The following is a 23,152-nucleotide window of genomic DNA, read 5'->3' as shown; positions in this document are numbered from 1 at the left end:
GTAAGCATGTGGTAGTTGAATGAACTTGTATGTGTGCGTAATACAAAAAAACTTACTAACTGCTATTATTAGATTAATCATTAAAAATCGTGGATGAAAAAGTTGTAACTGAGAGTGAGACAGTGTGGTGGCAGTTAGTTTCTGAACCAAAGGTCTTATGGTGGAAGACTTGAGAGAGACAGCTGGAAATCCCACACAGGGAGAGAATAAGCTTCTAATGGCAAAATGATTGTCAAGTTTGTAATCAGGACTACTGTAGCTTAGCCTAGTGTTTTATAAGCAGTGCTGTAGGAGTGAATTTTGAAGAAGAATGCACAAGTCCTGCAGGTCCATGTGTGTTTTTAAATATCTGCATGACTGGTCTATTGGCGTATTGCTGGTTGACTTTTGCTTTTAATAATACTATATACTTTAATCTATTTGTCTACTTGTTTTATAATAAGTAGCTTAGTGCAAAAGTTTTGTATATCTTTTTTAATGGACTAAAATTTCTTATTTTTATGCAAGAGATGACTAGGGCATAGTAACTCTTGAAATTTTTGTCTTTGACAGGAGTGGCAAGAATTACAGCAAAGTATACAGAGAAAGGAACGAGCTCTTCTTGAAACCAAATCAAAGATAACACATCCTGTTTACAGTCTTTTTTTTCCTGAGGTCAGTAATAGAAAACATTAGGGCTGTGAAATGATAAAAAGCTATAATTTTTGGTATATTAATTCTACATATTGTTACTGCAAATACTATGCTTTTTAATAAACTCTTATTTATATGTGGAAAACAGCTAATGTTAAAAAAAAAAAAAAACAACTAAATTCTAAAATCCCTTAAAGTTCCTTCCATTAGCTTCCTAGAACATTCTAACTTATTGTTTCTTCTCTCCAGTTTCCAGGAACTTGCAAACTTTTATTTTATGCAATTTAAGGGTCTGTTTGACAGCCACAATGCTGAAGTTTTCTTCTGCTGAGCTACTACATATACATAGATTCAAAGTGAGACCTTTCAGATACAGGGAACTTGAAATCCTTTTAAAATCCTCTTCCCTTTTGTGCTATGGAACATGAAAGAGAGCAGTGACTCTAACAGAGTTAAGGTTGAGCATTACTTACCCTTGATCTAACTGCAAGAGCCTGTGAGAGGGGAATGTCTTGACCCATCCTGTATCAACAGTAAGGACAGTAGGGTTTTGGTGTCAGTTGGATCAGCCACTTGGTTTGACTTGCTGCTTGGCTTCTAGTCTCGACATATCAGCATTCTGGCAGCACAAGCATACAGCTGTGGGATGCTGAGAGGGTTTTCAAAGCTGCCTCTTTCCAACATGGTGTAGTCTGGCAATGGCATAAGCCAGTTATGGAACAATCTTAGTATACGTTGTAAAAATACAGTATTATGCATGGGTGGGTGTCATAGAAAGGAGGAGGGGATGTATGTGAGAGTGGCGGCTCAGTACAGTAGGTACGCTGAGGTGTCTTTACTGCAGCTTTTGGTGTTGAAGTTACATTCTGGTATATTGGTTGTTATTTACATAAACTGATAACCAGTTGGTAAGTGTCTGAAAACCCATTACAGCAATAAGATCTTGAAAGAAGTTGGGTTTTTCAAAGCATAGGTTTTGTGTTCTGAGCAAATAAAATAGGTCTTTGAAACACTACCAGATTGGAACCAGGAGGAAGGAGTGTTTGGCTACAATTGCCTTCCAAGCCAGTGGTTTGGAAGGTTCCCTTCCCTGTTGTCTGACTGGGGAAAGAATCTAGGATCTCTTCTCCCTCATGCTGCCTCCAGTAACAGGGAAGGGATGCAAATCTTGTGCTTCCTCTTCTCAGCTGAGACAGGGAAGAATAGGAGAATGTGGGGGGGGGGGGAAGGGGAAAGGAAGATTCTGTATATCTTTGTTCCCTCTCTTCACTCCCCAAGACTCTAAGTCTATATTCTGTACAGCTTATTGCACATGCAGAACATATCCCATTGACACCATGCTTGTGCTCATACTGTTCCTGCTGTTTTTACCCCATTCTGCTATCATTAGAAAGCAAAGTGTGGGAGGCAAGACTTTTCTGGACCTGTGCAGAGGTGAGGATGTAATTGCAAGATTAGGGTTGGTCTGACCAATGTGCATTCATTGTCTTTTCTGATTTCTTCTTAAACTAAGGAGTCAGACAACATATACGTGAAACTGGCTTCCAAAAGGCCTTACCCAAGAATAGTGCTGCCTTGTGACATCTAGTTTTCTAACAGCTGATCTTAATGCCATGTTTCCCGGATGTTCACTTAGGTTACCCTCCCATCTCTCAACAAAGCTGCCAGCAGTGCACTGGCATAACAGCAAAAGGTGTGCTAGTGTTCTGCTCTTCTAGGCCCTTCAGATCACATTGTGCTCAGCAGAGCCTAACACCTCCTTGCTGCAAAGGCAGCTGACTTAAGTCAGCAGTATAAACTTGGACAGTGAATATGCATTATGCCCAGTGCCACAGGGGTACTAACTGCTAATGTCTGTCTTCCACTACACTGAGGAATCCTTCACAGATTTTGCCTATACTTAATCTGTACCGAGCTTAAGCTTCAGCTGTGTATAACTCAGCTGCTGATAAATTTTGTTACAAAACTTAAATGCAGTGTTATGAGTAAAAAAAAAAAAACTTAGGCTGAACTGAATATTTGAACTTGAAATATGTATGTGTGTTATCTCATAATATTACAGTTGTGAACTTTACAACTTTTCATCATTAATTTCCTGAAAGTTGAATGCAACTGTACCAATGCTGTAGCTGCAGTTGGAGCATGTTGAGATGCAGTTGACTTGCAACATCTGAAGAACAAAACCCATGGTGCTTTTTTTTTTAATTTTAATTTTTTTTTTTTGAGGGGGAGGGGGGACAGGATCACCTATAGTTTATGGTATCACCTGTATTGCGGTCTTTGCCTGTTCAGAGGTGCAGTGTTAAGGATGAAGTGGTATAGCTATGTGAATTTTTGTATTTCTAGAATTTACAGATGTTTGAGTGTAGCTGAACCTACTATGCTGGTCCCCAGGAAATAGCCCTAACACTGTTTCATCTAAGTTTCTGGGTGGTTGATTACTCTGCCAATGATGCATCTTTAATATATGCATGTTCCTAAATAATTATCTTCTGCTCTCACACCCATAGATCCAGAAACTGCACAGATTGTAGTTTTGACATTTTTAGGTAGAAACTGGCCCTGGTATTCCAATTTCATGAACATACTCGTTCCCTGGCATGCCAAAGCCTGCACCCATCTGTTAAAGGGCATATTGCCCACTTGCCTGTCAGCTTGCCAGATTCTCACAAGCATAAATTTTAAATTCCACCCAATAAGAGAGGGGAAAATGACACTCCTGCACAGTTTTTTCTTTTTTTTTTAAAAAAAAAAAAGTAATGGTAATTTGCAGTCAGAAGCTTTACTTGCAAGGAGTTTTCTCTTTATATTCCTTTGAGTATTAGATTAATGAATTTCTTTTTTTCTCCCTCCTCCTTCCCCCCCCCCGCTGTTATTTTTAAGTTGTTTGTGAAAATCTAATTGACAGTTCTGATATTTGCTCAGAAGACATGTACCTTGCCATTAAGAGAGGTGGAAACATACACAGTGTATAAGTCAGTGCAGTATTTTAGTCGCATGAAAAACAATATATTGCTACAAATGCAGATCCTTTTTACTATGATCAGAGTCCTCATAGGCCCAAAATGGCAAGTAGCCATTTCTGTAATGGATCTAGCTTCTGTAGTCATTATTCGTCTCTACTACTTACACTGTTTGGCTTTCTATTCCTAGAGCCCCCTCCTCTAGGAAATAAACACTTCTACTGCATAGGATTCTTCTGCATGACAGCTGTCAAGCAGATTGGCAATTTATTTATTTAACTGTTGGGACTTCCCATTAAAATAACTTATGCCTTGTAATCACATGGGACAGTTAATCATAAATAAAATCATTTAGAATAGTTGAAAAAAGGCCTTCTTACAGTTTTACAAATTTTGGTCATAAATAGTTGATGAATAGTTCCCTGTCCTGTTGTTGGTGCCTCATGTTCTAAACACCTGGAGGAATGCAGTTGCTTTGTTGTGAAGTGGTTGCTTTTGCTTTGATAAAATGGGCCATGAACATATTGAGCTAGTTTTGCACTCCTCTGCCCTGGGACTGAATGGGGCCAATCAGGGTGTTTCGGTTGCTAGTGTGAGAGTTCTGCTGTGGTAAGTCGATAGTTTGCCAGCTGAGTGTTTCAGTAAGATTGTAATTCTCATTAGCTTAATAAATAGTTACTCTAAAAGAAAAAAAAGAGTTGACTTAGCTTTTGTAATATTTTACCTGCATTATTTAAATTTCAAGTTCCAAATACCGGCTTCTGAAGTGTTCCAAAAAATTGAGTTTTTTAACTACTGCAATAGAGACAAGTTCTTCAAATTGTACATGTTAGCAGCATTTGCTTCCCACCGGCAGCATTTGGAAGGGGTGCAGTGGTGCTGTTGAAGATGCAAAGCCTGTGTCCTTTCAGTCAGTGTACTGAGTCTGTGCTTCCAATACTGTTTAAAAAAAAAAAAAAAAAAAAAGTCATCAGTTGCCTACACTACAACCCCCCCCCCCCGATTATTGTTGGTATGAATATATAAAAATTGACCTGTTTTAGAGCTTAACTTATAATTGTCATAAGATGTTCTCTTTAGGGCTCCAGTTTGTTGTAAACTTGATCAGTTACCAGACTGTCAGGGGAAGGTAAAACTTATTTTGGAACAGGTCAGCAGTCTAACATTTGGGTTATCTAAAATGTATAGGTTTTCTCCTTTTTTTTTCTCCAAAGGATAAGATTACGCTCTTTTGACTATTAGCTAGATACTAATGTATAGTACTTCATAAATATGAGCAAGTGTCTGCCTTTTTTCTTCATGTTTTATTTTCACCTTCCCGTCACCATATACAGTTCTGACTTTCTTTAGGAAAAGACCTAGGTGAAGGAATGGAAACTTGGTTTACAGTACTAAACTACTTTACAATAGAAGGGTTCCTGGTTTCATTAAAAGCAATGTTGTTGTTTCTCTAAGGTGTGTACCAGAGAGTTAATCAAAAAGGAACAGTGGTTAAATGAAAAGCAGTTGATGCTGTTATTTGAAGAGCTGCAGTCTTTTCCCATTTGAGAATGGTTGCGTCTCTGCTGCTGAACTGCACCACAGTTTTAAAAATCTGACTCCAGTTCCAGGGTGTATAAGCATTCTTGTGCAATGTTCCTCTGTCTTTCATGAAGGATGGGACTCCTCACTTAAAAAAAAAAAAAAAAAAAAAAAAAAAAAAAAAAAAAAAAGTGAAATTAAGAACTCTGCTTTAGTACCTTCAGTGGCAAAATCTGGCCTTGAGACCTGTGGTGGTTTTAAAACTATGTGTAATAGGCAGAAGTATCCTTTACAGTACTGATACCAATTTCATCTATAGCTCATACTTTTTAAAGTGAAATCTTGGTTTTCCCAAATTCCCCCCTTTTTTCATATGCCTGAAAAAGATTGTTTATTGGGAAGGGTACTTGAATTGTCTCTGGGCATGCCTTGATTTATATGCTAACCTTTCCATCTTTGCTGGGTTTTTTGTGTGGAGTAGGTGTTGTTGCTTGTTGCTCTTCCATGAAGTTGCTTGTTAATCCCCAGTAGACGCAGTTCATCAGAATGGCTCCATATGTCAGACAGTAGCTAAGTCTGAAAATACAGAATGAAGCCTTTGGAGATCAACAGTTACTTATGATAACTTGTTTCCTTTCAGTGTGCAGCATGTACCCTTTATCGTATTCATATATCACAAAGAGTTTAAAAAAAAAAAAGGAAAAAACTCCTGTGTATATGCATTGCAAGGACCAGTGAATCACACCTGCCTGTTATAAAATGATGCCTCTACAATTTGTAAGACTTTAATTTTTTCCCTCCCATCCCCCCTTTTTTTTTGTATAAAAGGAAAAACAAGAATGGTGGTGGCTATATATTGCAGATCGGAAGGAGCAGATGCTAATATGTATGCCATATCATGTTTGTACGCTAAAAGATAAAGAAGAGGTAAAGTATTCAATTTTCTTCTTAGGTATTACAAAACTGTGTTCTCTGCTTTTTTAAAACTGGAGATTTAATGTCTTTTGTTCTTTCATGATTTTATGTTCCGTTTCAAAAAACAGTGGAGTTGAGCTAATACTTTCAACAGACTGAGTATTTTAACCTGTTTAGGCTTTTGAGCTTTAGCAAGCCCACAACAGGGTGAAACTGTGGTTAAAATCTAGGCATACTTTGGTCTAATTCAGACGAAAAAATGTGACTCTGAGTCTTTCACTGAGGATATTGTAGGTAGGTATTCTACCTCTTTTCTGCAGGTATTTTACTATGTAGTGATTTTCAGATAAATGTCAGTTGTAAGAAACTTAGACTTTTTAAGAAAAATACTATTCTGTAGTAGTATTTATTGCCTGTTAGGGTGTTGTAGTCAGTTACTTGTTTTAATGTGTTGCCTGAAAGGTTGCTATAGTCAGGTCTCATGGAGTGAATTCTGTTTTGTAGGTAGAGCTGAAATTCCCAGCACCAGGCAAGCCTGGAAACTATCAGTACACAGTTTATTTAAGATCGGATTCATACATGGGTTTGGACCAGACTAAACCATTGAAGGTAATGCTTAACTTCATTATATACCTGTATTATATTGAAACTGACTTCATGTGGCTATTCAAATCCAAGAACCCCCCTTGTTATCTTTAAGAAATCATGCTGTCCTAATTTTAAAATAGCAGCAAGCACCTCCTGATGGTGACTGTTAAGTGTTTTTTGCCTGATGCCAAGTGGCAAATTTATGCTGGATTAAATGGGGCTCAAGTATGTGATGTTTTCCATTGCTTGCAATTTTAATATATGTGTTTTCATATCTATTCAGCCTCTGCAGTATAATTTGCTCTGGGTTTTTATGCCTTGAGTTCTGCCATTCCATTTCTCTGTCCTTAGTCCTAGATGCACACAGTTATGTGAAAATCTGACATGCTGTATTTCCGGAAGCTGCTTGATTTCCTCTCCTCCTCTCCCCCCCTACCCCCACACCATTTCTCTAACTGTCAATTTTATGTAGAGGATTGGATTTTTTTTGTTTGCTTGTCTCTAACTTTTTTTTTTCTCTCCTTCCTTTTCTTCTTTTTACCCAATCAAAGCTGGAAGTTCATGAAGCAAAACCAGTGCCAGAAAATCATCCACAATGGGATACAGCAATAGAAGGTGATGAGGACCAGGAAGACAGTGAGGGCTTTGAAGACAGTTTTGAGGAGGAAGAGGAAGAGGAGGAAGATGATGATTAAACAGTACTATTAATTGACTACAATATTTGCACACACTGCAAACTCTTGGTCTGACTGTGGAACTGTACAATAATCAAGAAACACAGTTCAGAAGCTTTGAGAAGGCTGAGTTTAATTTTTCTGTACCAATTATGAGTGCATTATGTAACTTCTCAGTGGAGGTCAAACAAATCTGTTGCCATTGATAAAATGTTGGAATATGCTTATGGCTCATTATAGCCTTTAAGTGCAGGATGGTGCATTTGTTTCAATTGAAAATAAAAGCTTTTTTATTATAAATGTCCGAAAGTGTGGGCTATGTATTGTCTGATCAGTTTAGGGTCCAATTAAAATATAAGGTACTATTAGCTAGGAGCAAACTTTAAATCAGTTTTTCTGCATTAGGAATTTATTTTAGAAAACACACTGGTATATTTGACATTTCAAATTTCTGTTGACTGAAATAACATCTGCTCAAATTTCAAACTTGATTTGTTCTGTGATACTCATTTTGCTGTGATACTGCTCACATCATTCATAGCTTTAAAATTTGTTTTACTTAACTTGATTATTATAAATTGTCATCATACCCATTACCACATTCCATATATTCTAGAGGGCTGCTTTTTTAGGACTGTTGCCTTTTTATGCCCAAGATTGTCCTGGAAATCACAAACTTTCTTGATCCTGCCATAAGATGGTATTAATGGCTTAAAACATTTTTAAGCCTTTATTTCATCAGATCAGTAGAAGATCTGAGCTTTTTGATTAACTAGATGTCTGAAAGCAATTTTGGGACCATATGTTACATAAGTTGGTGGCTTATATGTAGTAGCTTTCTAAAAGGTACATGCTGAAAGCTGAAATAAATTCTTAACACTGAATCTACCTGACACTGTCAGAAAACATTTTAAGGGTAAAGTACAACATGCAGACAGGGCATGTTTTGTATCAATTTTGAATTCCCACCAATAAACTGGACAAAATTTGATGACTTAGCATTTGTAATAGTGTGCATCTCTTTGGGTGTGTTTTATTTATTTATTTATTTATTTTAACCTCAGTGTCCTACGGGGCCATAAACCAGACAGCGATTCTGTCCCTACCCCTCTTAAAAAAAAAAAAAAAAAAAAAAAAAAATCTAATCAGAGAAAAGAGGATGGTTTGGGGAAGAGAGGATCATGGCTCTTGGTATATTTGTATGACTTGACAAAAGCCACAGACAGATTCTTCCTGACCTCCCTCTCAATAAAACAAATAAGGTGATTATTTGTAAGCTGCATTTCAACAACTTGGAAATACACACAAATGGTCTTAAAGTAGGAGCAGGGGTAACTTTTGTTACTATATATTGAACTATGAAAATTCAGTGCCATGAAACATGACAAATTGTCATGCAGAGAAACTTCCATACCATGCAAATTGCCCAAAGCCAGAATAGCTGTGCACTAATTTGTGACCTTATTATTAAAAAGGGATGTCACTTTAAATGCAGATTTACAATGATATATTCTTTGTAATTGCAATAGTTGCAAATAAAATTTGAAAATGTCCTAAATGTGATTATGGTATCTTTCAAAGTATTTCTGAAGTGCATATCACACAGGAAGAACTTCTGTAATGCACAAGCAGTGTGTCAGGTGTTCAGCACTCCAGGATAAAGATGAGGTTTAAATTAAATGGCTTTTACACTTGACACCTTTTAACTCCAATTTTTATTTGCAAAATACAATAAAGAATGAACAAAAAAAAATACCTGTTACATTCCGAAGGCTTTCAAGCTAAATATTGCACTGGTGAGAGGGATACGTGAGGAAGAGTCATTAGACTCACTATTATAAAGTGGGCAAAATGAATGCTAAACTTGGGTTGTTCTTCCTGAGCAATGTATAGTAACCTTCCGCAGTTACTACAAAGCTAGAAGGTGATTGTAGTTAGGAGATATAATTGCTAATAAGAGTATAAGGGGGGAGGGAAGATGAAGTGTTCTGACTATTCTGACTCCTAAATTTCACTATTAAAATTCAAGCTATAGCCTTGCAAGGCTTAAATATTGAAGGGAGCGTGAATGCTTTAAAAAGTCATGTCTGTTTTGAATGCTGAAGTATCTTCTTAAAGATTAAGGCTGACAGCTGGGATTACACTGAAAGTGCAATCAAAGTATAACTGTGTTGTACTAACAAACACTAAATCTAATATTTCTTCAAATGTGAGTATCTAGTCAAGGGAACTTAATAGAAGATATGAAGGAAGCAGTTGCAATGATACTGGAAATCTTCATAATGTGAAGAAGGCATGCTGGTACTTTCCTATAAATATTGGCTATCGGTAGTTTTGGAAGTTACTGTAAGGATGTAAGAGAGCTCTAAAATGGTGCTGAGGAGGTATTTAAAAGCCTCAGGTAATTAAAAATACCTCAGATACAAAATTTTTACAGATGTTGCTACATTATTGCATTGTTAGTTGGTCTGTCACATGTGGTGCAGGTCTTATTTATGCCATGTGAATGTGGGTAGGCTTTTTAAATAGGGTCTTGTGTGCATTCTGATAGCGGTTTTTAAACATCATTATACATACAAATAGCTTATAATGGCAAAAGAGCTGTGTCTTGGTAAACATGCTTCCATCCCAACTAAAACTCGTTTGAATAACAATCTGTAGTCTAGGTAAAACTTTAACACAACAGCGAATGCAAAATGTTTCTTGTTCCTGTATCTCTTGCTTTGCAATTTCATGCCCCGTTCTTCTGAAAATTGTGGGCTAGCAACTGAAGACTAAAAAAGCTGCAGAAATAAAATCTGCCCTGCTGCTGTACCCACAGTTGAATAGTGGCCTGAGCATAATCTTGAAACATCTACTATGATCATTTGTTAAGTGTTAATAGGCTGGCTTTATTAATTACATTACAATATCATTAATTAATGATATGGGACACGGTAACTTGCATTTACCAACTGTAAGTGGTATGAATTAGTTTAGATCGATATGGCTAGTTGGAATACTGGATAAATCTTAAGAATACGAAGTGTAGGTATAAGGAACAAATAATTGTGATTTTTATTTTGTTTATGTGTTTCTGTGTAAAATGATTTAATCCTCTTCCCCTGCCCCCACCCCCAAATGTTGACAGTGGTTGGTTAATATTAAAGGAAGCTCCACACCACTTTCTAGTCTGCTGCACGGTATAATCCCTCTTTAAATTGCAAATGTCTTGGGAGTGGAAAACACCCTAAGCTCTGCAGGAAGAAAAGGTACTTCTAAAAATTACTAAGTGTAGTTCCTGCTCTTAGTCCAGCAGGGGGAAGCAGGAGCATAAATTTCTTTAGGAAACGCTGAGATTGCTCAAGAGGATATTTAGCATGCTTTTAGCTGTGGGTTTCGTTTTGTTCTCCCCGTTTTTGGAGGTGGAAGGAATAGATGAAGGTTTCTGTTATTTGTTTGTTTTCTTTTAAATATAATTTGCTGGTACATGTAAATGCATATTTACCTTATCTTTATATCCGCGGATCTGTTTCTTTCTCCACCTCCTTGCTGGCTACTCATTAAGTCCTGCTGTGGGAAACCCATTTTAAGATTGAAACGACCATAGGGTTATTTAAAAATAAAAACCTGACAGAGGAGGAAAGGAAGAGTTTAATAGGCGGCATTGGGCTGTCAGTGCATGCATTTGGGGACTTAAATGTTGTTTTGCCTTAGTTTTCAGAAAAGAATTCTAATGAGATGAACAACTTGCAGCTCTCTGCTGCAAATTCAGCTATATTTTAAGATCTGCAAAGTGCTCTGGTCAGCCAAGTTTTAAACTTTAAGCAAATATGCATTATTTTTAAAATGTCCCTGGAAGCTATTGTGCAGGCTATGGCTTTCCCTGTTCTGAAGAGCTGCCAAAGACTTGGCAAACCAGAGTGCTGTATTAAAGTTGAGCGTATGCTTAAATTCATGTCTATTTATGAAGTTAAGCATGTGCTGTGTTGGTCCTTAGCAAATTGGGAGAACAAACAGAAATAGTGTGTGAGATAACTTTGGGGGACTTGTGTTCAGCAGCAAACTCTAGATCGAACACCAAATTTGTACACGCTTTATGTCTGTGTGACGTTCTTCATGGCTCGCACTTGATTACTTTCATATCCATGTTTAAACTTGTTTTAAGCTACAATTTGAGCCCATACAGACACCATTTATTTGGTAGAAGTAATTTTCTGCCAAAATCTTCATCACTCAGATAAGTATTTGAGTGGAACTGCTTTCAGAAATGAAACTTAAAATAAACTTAATTGACACAATAGATTTTAAAGCTAATTATAATGCTCTCATCACAAACTATATACACTGTACTTAGTTAGAATTTAATTTCAAAGGTGTGTTAAATTGTTAAATCGCTTACTACCCAGCGACTTTGGTATTGCTGAATCTTAGTGGATATACTTGCCTTTAGACTTAACCGGGCCAAATTCACCTGTGACAGAAGGTCGGCTATTTCTGTAAAATCACCGCTGGATGATTCCCATTGGGAATTTGGCTTCCAGGCTGTGCGTGGTGGGTGCGATCCCTCCACGGGATCGCTGTAAGGAGGGGCAAATAGCAGCTCTGCCCTGCTGCGAGCCTGACAGTGCTGCATGTGGGAGCCACCTTTAAATAAACTACTGATAAGCAGGCTTTCCCAAAAACAACACAGGACTCCAAAACGTCCCAGTTTAAAAATACTCGTTCCTGCAGTCTTGAGTCAATGTTGTTAACTTTTGTATATTTACTAGCATTTACTAGGAGAAATGTTTGCTGTTCCGTTGTTTCAGTCACTGGAGTTATTCTTGTGCATGCCATGGACAGAGCACATCGTGTTTTGTAGCCAGGATGCTTTAATCCACCCCAGTCCCTCTGATGGATACACATGCCAGATGTACGCAGGGATCAAAATGGGAAAATATTCACCGATATGCCAGCTTGTTGCTTTCCACAGCTGGGAAATGGGATAGCAGTGACTATGGGGATTTTTTCCTTGGCATTTCCAAACACCTCTGCTGATATCCCAGATTTATTTGTGCACCATCCTGCCATCGAGGAGACCCTTCAAGAGGGTGAGAGGTGTGGAAGCCAGCAACGTATGGTCCATCGACCATTTTATTTTTTCCTTCGCAGCACTTAATCGTTTGCCTGTATCTAGATCCCAGCGATAGAATTTGTGCTTTCTAATGTATGCCCATGCAGTAAATTAAACTCAGCTTGAATGGGCAATTTACTTAGAGCTGAAGCTCCATTAATTACTATGTGTAAATCACATTAGATGAGATTAGGCTATAATGGCTGTAAAATACACACTGTCTGTGACAGAGCGGCGACGTTTGGGGGCCCAGGTGACAATCATTTCGGTTGTTTGAAAGGAAAATACGAAATATGATGGTTCTGGCTTCACATTGCACTGTGCTTCTGGCCTGCTGGAGTCGCAGAGCTGTGTGTGTCCCCCCCAGATAAATTCGGATGAGCGAGAGTGCCTGTCACTGTGTCACTCCCGCGTGCCAGGATGGATGGAGGCTGCCCATTGCTGTGCTCTTGCCGTGGGGCAACTTGGGCAATCTCCTTTAGTGTTACCTTCTCTTTAAAAGTCATGTGGCAGAAGTGACTGCTACGCATAGGTATTTCTCTCTGAAGTTACAAAGAAGATTTACTCTTTGCTGTTAACTTCCTTACTTAAGGTTTCATCTTGGTTGGATCTTTTTATGGTTCCCTCCTGACGTAGATGTTAGGTGTGTTTGATCTTTCGTTGCTCCTTTTTTGCAACAGGGGTTGAACAGTTCATTCAGAGATGAAAAGCTGCCCTGTTATATTTTACATTCAAAAATTCACATTCAATATATAATATGTATGCTAAATGCTATTAGTGATTTAACATACAGATATTTCTATATGCAGGCTGCTCATGTCTTGGCAAGAACTACTCTGGACATGCAGCAGGAGGAGCAGTGCAACAGCAGCGTTTTGGGAACAGCAAGACAACACTCAAATGTTGACAGCCAGGTCAGGTGGTAAGAGTTGCGTGAAGGTGGAGACCACCGTGGTTACTAGCTCTGCAGAATCAGTAGGGTTCAAAAAGAAATAACCGGGCTGAAAGCAACTTATTTTGTCTAATCTGTTCCCTCCTTGTCTCCAGGCAGCGTCAGCTCCTAAAGCAGCCCTGATTGGTGCGCCTCTAACTCTTTCTTCTAAAACGATGTTGGTGGAGATGCCTCAAACCATCCCCGTTACATGTCATGAGCACCGCTGTGCCCAGCCCACCGTTACAGCCCAGAGCACACGGTGCCCAGGGAGCCCTGCCCAGTGCCAGCCACCTCTGCACCTACAGGTAAAAGCCGATTAAAACAAAAGGTAGAACTGTATTGTTTCAAGCCTGGCGTCGCTCCTGAGGAAAGCGCGGCCTCCTTGGTCGAACACGAGCCTGAGAGGCTCGCAGGACAGGTTGGTCAGCCCCCTGCTTTGAATCTTTTGGTAAGGGCAAAGTGTTCGATACTACAAGAGTGCCCGTGCGGAGGCTGACGCTGGCCTGTGTAATCCCGGTCTCCGCAAATTTGAGGTTGCAGGCTGCACCACAATAAAATAATTCAGCCCACTGGCCGCAGGCAAGGCTTTCTGGTATGTGCGTCATGACAACCGAAAAAAAATGATGGAAGCGTCATAGCACTGGCAGAGGGAATGTATAAGGAAATCCCTAAAATCCAACCTTTTACTGGAAAAATATAATCGCAATATTTCTGGAGCATAAATTATGAGCAATTAATCAACAAGGTCAGGTAAATATGACAAATTATGTTTTGTTTTATTTTTTCCATTTTTTTTCTTGGTGGCAGCTATCCCCCAGCCAGAAAGAAAATTTGCTCCATCTTTAGCACTGAGCACAGATCACCTGCAAAGTTTAACTCTCCTTTGCTGAGTTAAATTAATTTCTTGCCTGTGACAGCAAGTGACGTGTCTTGGCAGGGTTACGTGCAGATTGAGGACGATTGAGCCATTCTTGTACTTCCCAATGTTATGCAGCTTTGGAGTGCTTTGGGTCTAGACTACGCTAGAATCAGCACTTCCCAGCACCACCAATAAAATAAAATCCAGATGTAGCTCTTCCTCTGAAGATAGCTGAATGATAAAATGAGGTCTTTAATATATTTCTCATTTCTGATTAATAAAAATGTTATCTGGCTAGGAAATATTTGTTTTGTAAGCGTGACAGATGTGTTTGCAGGCAGCACACGTGCCCGGGGCGGCTGCACCCTTGCCTTCAGCTCCCGCTCCAGGACAGCCCTTTTGTCTGTAAGCTGAGCTCACAGATACCACAGCCATCTGCAGCCTGCAAGGTGGCTCCTTGCATTTCTTACCGCAATGACGAGTCTCAGTGAAGGGTTTCTGGAGAGGAGTCTGCATATCTGTTCCAGCTTTAGGATATCCGTGAAGTGCCCTATGCAGAAACTAATCTTTAGCACCAGTGTTGGATTTGGTGTTTTTAAATGCTGAAAGAGGAAGGAAGCCCACCCCACGTATGCATCCTTCAACCTTTCCTGAAGCGGAAAGCTGCATTTAGGTACCTAAATCTTTATTTATCACCTAAGTACTCTCTTTCACTAGGGTTTCCTCCGATATGTCCCTTTTTTCCCATCAGTAATTTTGTCTGGAAATGTTTTCGGTGGAATTCAGGGTTTTTCTTCACCTCTGTCTGGTTTCTAGACATCCAAAAGCCCAGGCAGAGCTCTGCCCAGAGCTGCTGTAACCTTAGACATTGTGCTACATGTGCAGATCAAGTGGAGAACAAATCTGATGCTTTGGGAAGGTGGCAGCCCTGTTTACCATGTATTTGTACATCTGCTCCTCAGCTCACCCTAGATTAAAGGTCAGTCTTGGTTACATGTTGTATCTGCTTGCATTTGGGACGTGCTGGAATGGGCCGAGAAATGGCTGCTGCACATCTTTGCTCTTGAAGTTGTGCTTTAAGCTCTCATCTTTGAATTTATTTTGCTGCCCAGTTAATGATCTGCTGGACAACAATTGTTTGAATAAATTGGTGCAACTAAAGCTTTTTTCCTTGAAAGATGACTGTCTAGACAAATGCATTATGTTTGGTTGCAAAAAATTGATAAGAAATATGCGTGAAAGAAGCCAATGTTGTTTGGTTCAAGTTCCAAAGACTCCTGTTTTCTCCTTTTTCATCTTTGTAATTGGAGCGAATGAAGACGGGATGTTTTCAGGATCGAAATTTCAAAATTCCCCAACCTGTTTTCTGCTTTAAGTGTTTTCGGCCACTGGGGCTAGGCCACTGTAGCAGCTCTTGGACTTTAGCATGTAGTGCTGCAGAAGGCCAGGTTCATCCAGCTCTGACCAAGGTGATGGGTTTTATTTCAATGATTCTTACGTCAGCAGAAATGGATGTTGATTTTAATACATCCTACAAGTGGGCGTTCAACGGCCTTTCCCTGCTGGACAGCCAGGAGCTCATTATAAAGTGTCTGATTCTACAGAGGAAGTCTCCATAAAGGAAATGTTAAATTGAACAATTTTCAAAGTAAAATTTAATCTTTGTGTAACGGGACGCTTATTAGCAGAAAATGAGGAAATGCTGGAAGATCTTCAGGGATGCTTGCATTATGCTAGCCTCCGTGGGACAGCTGGAAAAACTAAGCAACAGTCCTAGAAGTCGCACATCCCGTCAGCTGGACCAAGTCTTCAACATTTCGTGCAAGGTCGAGTGTGGAGGAGCCCTCAGGATGTCCCGAGAGGCACGGATGGGGAAGCAGCGTTGCACCGTGGAGAGCTCAAGCCAAGAGCTGTGGGGCAAATCAGGCCGGGGGGCACCCATGTCCCACACCAGGCTGCTCCCCAGCTCCAACCATCGTTGCTCCGAATACATGACGTACGGTTTTCCCAAACTGCCCCAATCCCGGCACTGCTCGCAACCCAGCGATCCCTTCTCTCCTCGAAGTCCGTGCATGGAAGAGCTGCCATGTTTGGGATCTCGAATCATGACTGCTAGTCCACGGGCTATAAACTGCACCAAACTTTGCCGACGGACAGGGTCTGCCCCTCCTCGACTGCACAAACAGATGGTGGGTAGGGAAGTTTCTCGGCCGAGTTTGTATGCAAACGGCATGCAGCTCCTGACTGAGCATGGCTACCCAGCACCATATCTAATTCAAATCTGTGAATTATACTGGCATATATAATTTAAAAAGCAGCTATGCTATAGCATGATTATGCATGGGTATAGACTAAGAATAGCACTTGCCGAGAGAAAAAAAGAGATAATTCCAGTAGATTTGGAAAGGGACTGATTTTATTTTTCTATTGAATTAAGGAAAACAGCTATGCAAACACACCATATATATGTATTTTTTAATATGTATTTTGCTGCTTTTTCTAACAGCAGAGAAATATCTACTGGGCTGGCACATTTTTACAAAAAGTTGTATGCAGTTGTTATTAAAGGCTTTCTCTTTGGTGAGCTTGGCTTTGGAAGGGTAGCTAGTGAGATGCAGCGTTCCTATTGCAGCAGTCAGAAGGTGGCACCATCGTAGCTAGCTTTCCATCTGGTTTTGGTGTGTGAGCAAGTGTTCAGTCTGTGAGAGACATGTTTCTACGCAATTTTGTCACGCAGTGATTGCTGGGAAGGCCCTAGAGTGGGCACGTTGTTTCCTCCCTGTTGTAATCAGTCGTGACCAGTAGATTTGGTTTGGTGACCAAATATTTGGGACCGAATACCTCACTAGGAATGGTTTTCTCAGCCTTCAGCCTCCTGAGGTGTGTGACATACATCAGCTGTTGTCACATCCTCGCTGAGTATCTTCAGCAGTATGTTCTCACCCACACATGGTGGTGCCAAGCTTTTGGGGGGTGGGGAGGGGACATCCCCGCTTTCCCACGGCTGCAGCAGCTTTCCGTGCAAGAATGGGGCTGTAGGCACTCCTTGCGAGTGAGCCGGGAAGCCCGAGCAGCAGCGTCTGTGCCGCCGGCACGCTGAGCTGCAGCTGATGGAAAAAAGTGTGGTGGTGCTTTTCACCAGAGCAGGATTTGCTGGTCGAGGTCTCTCGCCGCCGAGCAGGGAGCTGCTGCCTGCCAGCTGTGCTCGAGGTGTTTAATTGGGTAAGTGCCTGGGGAGGCCCAAGGATGAACATGGCTCTAAAAATATAAGAGTAATCTAAGGAAAAAAACTCATCTAGAGGATTTTGTGTTAATTACTGCCCAGACCCAGTTCTCTCTCCTGCAGAAAATCTTGCGATTTGAGAAAGACCCTCAAAACAGAAACTGTTTAGATTGTTGCTTGTTATCATTTCATTCATCCATTTATCATATTTATTTTATTATAATATAAAAATAGGTCCCTTTTTTTGTCAGAGTATAACATCTCCCAGCTCACAATCCCTCTCCCTACCAAAGCCACAGCTTGGAGCTAAGATGCTGGCTAATCATGTCCTAGAAATTTCCCGGAAGGGGGGAGATCGCGGCTGTGGGGAGGCTGCCCCTAGCAGCGGTCTCCGATCGCTCCCGCTGTGCCACCGCCACGTGGGAACAGGGGGCGGAGAAAAGTTCGAAAAGGTGGAAATGTTCGCCCTGTCGCCCGAGGGGAGCTGTTGCCACGAGCGGCCTCGGGGGCGGCGTCAGTCACGCTAGGACTCCCCTCCTGCAGAGTCTGCAAAGCATCGCCCCAACATGCAGTTGCACGCTGATGTGTAGCTAGCAGTTACCGCGAGAATTCGGATGGTGGGTTGAGTTTAAAACACCAAAGCGAGGAGGATTTCCGGAAATCCTTCTGTTGCAGACAGCTTTGCCCAATGCCGGTAGGCTTCTCCCCTTGCCTCCCGAGGTGGCTGTCCTCACGTTATTTAAAGCATTTCGATTTTCGCGGTGATAAAAGGACGGTTAAATTTTCACTGCAAAAGCACCGTCTAACCCTCTGAGGTTCTGCAAGGTGCCTTATACGAGCTGCTGTAAAACACACACGCGAACGGCACAAAAGCGCTCACCGCTCTCTGCTTTTTCCTCTCATCCAAACCTTCCCCAAACAAACGACTAAGTTTCTCTTCAACCTGCCCCGCGATGTCCCCCCAGGCAAACCTGGCGCTGCTGGAGCGAGCCCGCCTTCCCCGTGGCCACCTCGCCCAGCAGCCAGGCAGCGCTGTAAACTAAGATTAAAAATGACCATTGAACCAGGGTGTCGTCACCCTCGTTGAGCGCTTTTTGAAAGAGGCTCCGACGCAGGAGCGGAGGCGCGATGGCTGCAGCTGCGAAGGGTGATTTCCTTTATCGCTAAAGATGCTGCGCCACTTTATTGCCTTGCCTAGCTCTTTAACACAGCCATAAACGAGCTGTTAAAATATTTTAAAATCAATAAACACAATAAAGAACCGAGCCAATTACAAAGCCACTCCCCATGTTTAGCGACTGGGGAAATCGCCACATCATGAAGCGAGCAGTGAATCGGGGCTGGGGGTGGGGCTCAGCCTCACGAGCACGTGGCTAAAGTGTGTCGGTGAGTCTCAGGGGTTTCGGTCAACTTAAAAAAAAAAAAATATATATATATATATATATATGCCTAAATGAAGGGGGAAGGGGTGGGTGTTGCGTGAGTAATTTAGCATCTGGAAAGATTTACAGATAGAAATCTCGTTCGGCTGAAATGCTTAATAAAGACAGATGCGGGTAAAATCGCACAGGGCGCATAACCTGGGTGTCAGCCTCCCCAAAAGCCCCGCTCCCACGCCTGCCCTCCGAGCAGCGCCCGCCTGCGCATCCCGCGGCGGAGAGACGCTCCGAGCCTCCCGCCTTGCTGAGCCTCTGCAGAGACATCCCGTAGGACTGCGCACACTTAGGCTGTTTTGGGATATTTAATTTCCTTCACCGTTTACCCTGAACACTTGCCGATTCTGTGGAAACCTGAACGGTAATTGAATGTAATTGTTTAAAGAATCAAATTATTTAAATTACAGGGTAGCACTTGGAATAAAATGACAATCTGTGGGAGTTTATTAATGTTGGTGGTGGGTTTTTTTTTTTTGCCTGTGATAGTGAGCACGGGCTGCAGGGGCCGGTGGGCACCAGCAGCGAGCAGTTGGGTCCCAGCATCGGTGGCCCTCCCCCTGGCATCAGGGCTTTGAAAACCTGCTGGAACAAAACTGGAGCTGGTGCTGGGCTTGGGAGGCCGGGGGTGGAGAGAGCACGGAGCATGAAAGGGAGCCTGCCTTAGTGTTTGTTTTTAATGTTTTTGTTTTGTGGGGCTTTTTTGTCCCCTTTCTAAAGCATGTGATAGCCATTTATTAGCGCCCGTGTGTTGGGAGAGGGAGAACATTTGGCTCAGGTTTCCCCTCGGCAAGGAGAAGCAGGAGTTCTCGGATCTGGGTTTCCCCGCAAAGATGAGCAGAGATGACGGTGCAAGCACAAGAAAGCAGGACGTGGAAAAAAACCGCCTAGGGAGCATGGTCCCACCTCCGTCGGTGTCAGCTCGGACCCTTCTCGAACATCTCACTGGGGCTGAGGGAAAAAACGCGTTGGGGTGGTCGGGTGAGCTTTTTGTTGAAAATCGGGTGTTGGAGGCTTTTCTGGGGACATCGCAGGGATGGGGCTGGGCACAGTGGGGGAAAGTGGTGGCTGGGCGATGCTTGGCCCTGGCCGAGATGAGGACCATGCAGTGATGGGATGGGGAACATCTCCATCCCACATGCGTGTGGAGATGGGGAGCCATGTGGCTTTGGTTGCTTTCAGAAACCGGGAAAAAACCCATCTCAGCAAGCCAAGTGCCAGGGTGCATTTGCTTCAGCCTGGGCTTCTCCCTGTTTGTGCCGGCTCTTCTTCTGCTCTTGGGAGCACCCCACGGGGCAGGAGCCATGCAGCCAGCCGGGGAAACGGCTGGTTTCAGCGCTTGGGCTACAAGCAAAGAAATGAGTCTCAGGCCAAACAGACGATTGTGATTTGTTTTAAAAGCCCTTTAAACTGAGAAGCGTTCGGCTGCTCCTGCACCAGGAGGTTTTACGGGTGCTCTTTGCTTGATGATCGCCCACCTGGCCATGCAGAGATCCTCCGCGTTTCCCTGCAGCTTTTTCAGCATTTATGAAACCGGCTGGCACCCAGTGCCTCATGTAAATGACAATATTTTTTCCCCCACTTTTTCATCTTTTTTCATTTTTGTTTGGAAATGAAGAGGGCCCAAACTCTGCAGAGGAGTCTCGCGTTCGGTTCCTCTCAAACGTAAATGCTTTGCACCCTTCCTGTGCTGGCTCGTCCTCCCTTGCTTTTGGCCATAAGTCAAGCTGCCCTTCGGACCAGCTGTATGTTTTAACTCCCTGCATTTAAGACCCTCAAATAACCCCCGCCCCATTTTATTTCTGTATAAGAATCCATGAATACCAAGGCCCGCCCCATTTTATTTCTGTATAAGAATCCATGAATACCACGGACCAATCTTTTCCCAAGAAAAGAAAAAGAGGGAGAAGAGGTGATTACAGGACTTGGCCGGGATGAAAGTTGGGCTGCAGAGTGCTTCTGTACTTCCTTGCACAGCCTGTTTGCAAGTACCGCAGCTTTCATAAACCACTAGAAGACGACATGAAACAGTTGTTCCAGTTCTGTGCTGATAATACATTTTTTCACACCTACAACATCTGTTGACTTTGTGTATATATATATATGTATGTGTATATATATATATATATATAGGCAAAAAAAAAAAAAAAAAAAAAAAGCAGCCTTTTTCCTCCTGGATCTACCCAACTCCTCAATTATTTTTCCTTTTCTTTTTTTTTTTTCTTTAAAGGCACAAAGTTTTTCTCTGGGCTTGATTTTGAACACAGGGAACATCCCAGCCCTCCTCATGGCCTTATTCTGCCCTGGGACAGCACTAATGTGTCATACCAGAGCACCAGCTGCTGGGCTTTTATTGATAGGAATGGTCCAGATTTGGGTTTCTTTGCATTTCCTCCTCTTTCTCAGCAAATACAACAGACTTCATCCTGATCTCATCTCCTATGGTGACAAGTCAAAAGTTACCCCCTGCCTCCTCCCAAACCTGTAAAACCCAACGTGCAGTGACCGCTGCAGCAAGCCCATCTAAGGAGGGGTTCGCAGGGGTGCAAATAAAGGCAGAGGGGTGAGGGGTGTGTTTTACCTTGCAATAAATACCGAGGAACATGTGTGAGCATGTGAAGTGGGCAGCGGGGAGCCGTGCGCCACTTGCAAACAACTGCCACAAACCCCTTTGCTGGCGTAATTTGCTCTTGTACGGTCAATGGAGCACGACGGAATTATGATGATGGTTATTTATTGTACAGACGGTAGGGTTTTTTCTTTTTTTGCTAAGAGCTGCTAGTGCTGTGCTAAATAAGCAAAGACCCAGAGCTGCCTCAACGGTGCTCTGTGATGTGTAGCTAGAAATGCAGCAAAAAGCGACTCCCGCAGCCTGCCCAAATGCCACGACAGGGCTGCGATAACTGGTATTTCTGCATACGACGAATATTCCTGCCTGGCCATACCTGTAATAGTATCCATGCGCTCTTTGGGCTCCAGACTCTGTGTGTTTACACACAGGTGTGTGTGTGAGCAATGCCATACACACACATCTAGTGTCACGGGCAAAATGATCCCAAGCACTATCCCTCTAATTGCTGTATTAATTATCAGACATCGAGTCACTGGTCCTTCTCATCCGTGGTGTCACGTAAGCTCAATATTGGGCCACATTGCTGCATGATCGGGACAAAGAGATGATGATACAGTCTGGTTTCTATGGCAACAGAGGAGGGGTAGTTAAAACAGAAATGTTGCAAGCACCCACTCTGCTCATTGCAACGCCACTCGCGTTATTGCAAAAGATACTGCTGTTGGGGGGGGGGGGGAAGTAAAGTCAAAATGCCTTTACCTTTTAGCCCGTGGAGTTCTGCAACAAAAGCAAACGGCAAATTTTTCTGAGTTTAGCCGCGAAGAGAAAGGAAACACGGCACGTAGGCCTTCGCTTGCTGCGTGTAAAATGTGTGTGTTCTTTAAAAGGCAGTGGTTGGCTGGTTTTCCGGACATGATGTGGTTGAAGCTGTCATCGTAATGGAAATTCATTGCTGTAGCTATGGTAAATCGAGTTTTCTGCCTGTGCTGAATGCATTAGTCTAATGAGATGTTTGCAGCTGGAGAGCTGAGCTGCTGGAGACGTACAGTGCGCTAGCGGACAGGGAGAAGATGGCTTTTGCTGTGGTCTGTGTGCCGGTGCCGAAAGTCACCTGCCCTTGGGGTCCCAGTGCCCGGGCTCTCTAAAGACGCTGCTCAGTGCTTTAACGCAAGCAATAGGTAAGGGGAACGCATGCTGCTGCTTCTGCGCTGCTGGGTTTCTGCTGCCGGTCGGAGCGGCTCGTGCGCGCCTGCCCGCGGCAACTTTGCAGTTCCTCAATCGGAGGCTCTCCGCGGTGGGGGCACGCGGGGAGCGACGCTGCTGCCCTGCAAAGCCCACCATGGTCTTCCCGGCAGTGTGGCCTCCTCGGGAGGGGAGCGTGGTTTACGAGGAGAGGTGCCACAGGGCAGCGAGTGCAGCAGGTTGCTTCTGCGGGGCCGGGGCAGCGCGTGCGTGCGTGTGCACTAGTTTCTGCAGACTTCTGACTACGGCATACTCTGAATACAGAGCAGCTCCGTGCTTTCCCAAACCCGAATCCAAGCGTGGGTTTTTTTTGTTTGTTTTTTGCCAGTCTCTTCTGTTTTAAAAGCAATTCACCTTGCAGTAGACATAGCAGGCAGTTTTCACACCACAGATTTTGGCTGTTAGGATAGTTCAAAAAGCAATTAGTCTAATAGTAATCTTGTCACAGCTTCAAACCATCTGCTAAGTGGGATTTTGTCCTTTACCGAAAACTGGAGGAA

The 23,152-nt window shown here is 42.4% G+C and overlaps 1 protein-coding gene across 1 annotated transcript in view; it reads left to right on the top strand.

Annotated features, from left to right (window-relative positions):
• SEC63 (SEC63 homolog, protein translocation regulator) overlaps positions 1 to 8,292 on the top strand; it is a 57,765-nt gene extending 49,473 nt beyond the window's left edge. The window contains exons 18-21 of the mRNA XM_026119938.2: positions 553 to 654; positions 5,946 to 6,044; positions 6,537 to 6,641; positions 7,172 to 8,292. Coding sequence (XP_025975723.1) covers positions 553 to 654; positions 5,946 to 6,044; positions 6,537 to 6,641; positions 7,172 to 7,315 — 450 coding nt within the window. The 3' untranslated portion in view covers positions 7,316 to 8,292. The remainder of the gene's footprint in view (positions 1 to 552; positions 655 to 5,945; positions 6,045 to 6,536; positions 6,642 to 7,171) is intronic.
• Positions 8,293 to 23,152: the final 14,860 nt, after the last annotated feature.

The sequence above is a fragment of the Dromaius novaehollandiae genome, chromosome 3 (assembly GCF_036370855.1).
Source record: "Dromaius novaehollandiae isolate bDroNov1 chromosome 3, bDroNov1.hap1, whole genome shotgun sequence".
NCBI lineage: Eukaryota > Metazoa > Chordata > Aves > Casuariiformes > Dromaiidae > Dromaius > Dromaius novaehollandiae.
Note: the sequence above shows the minus strand (reverse complement) of the source record. Positions and strands in the feature narration are given on the sequence as shown.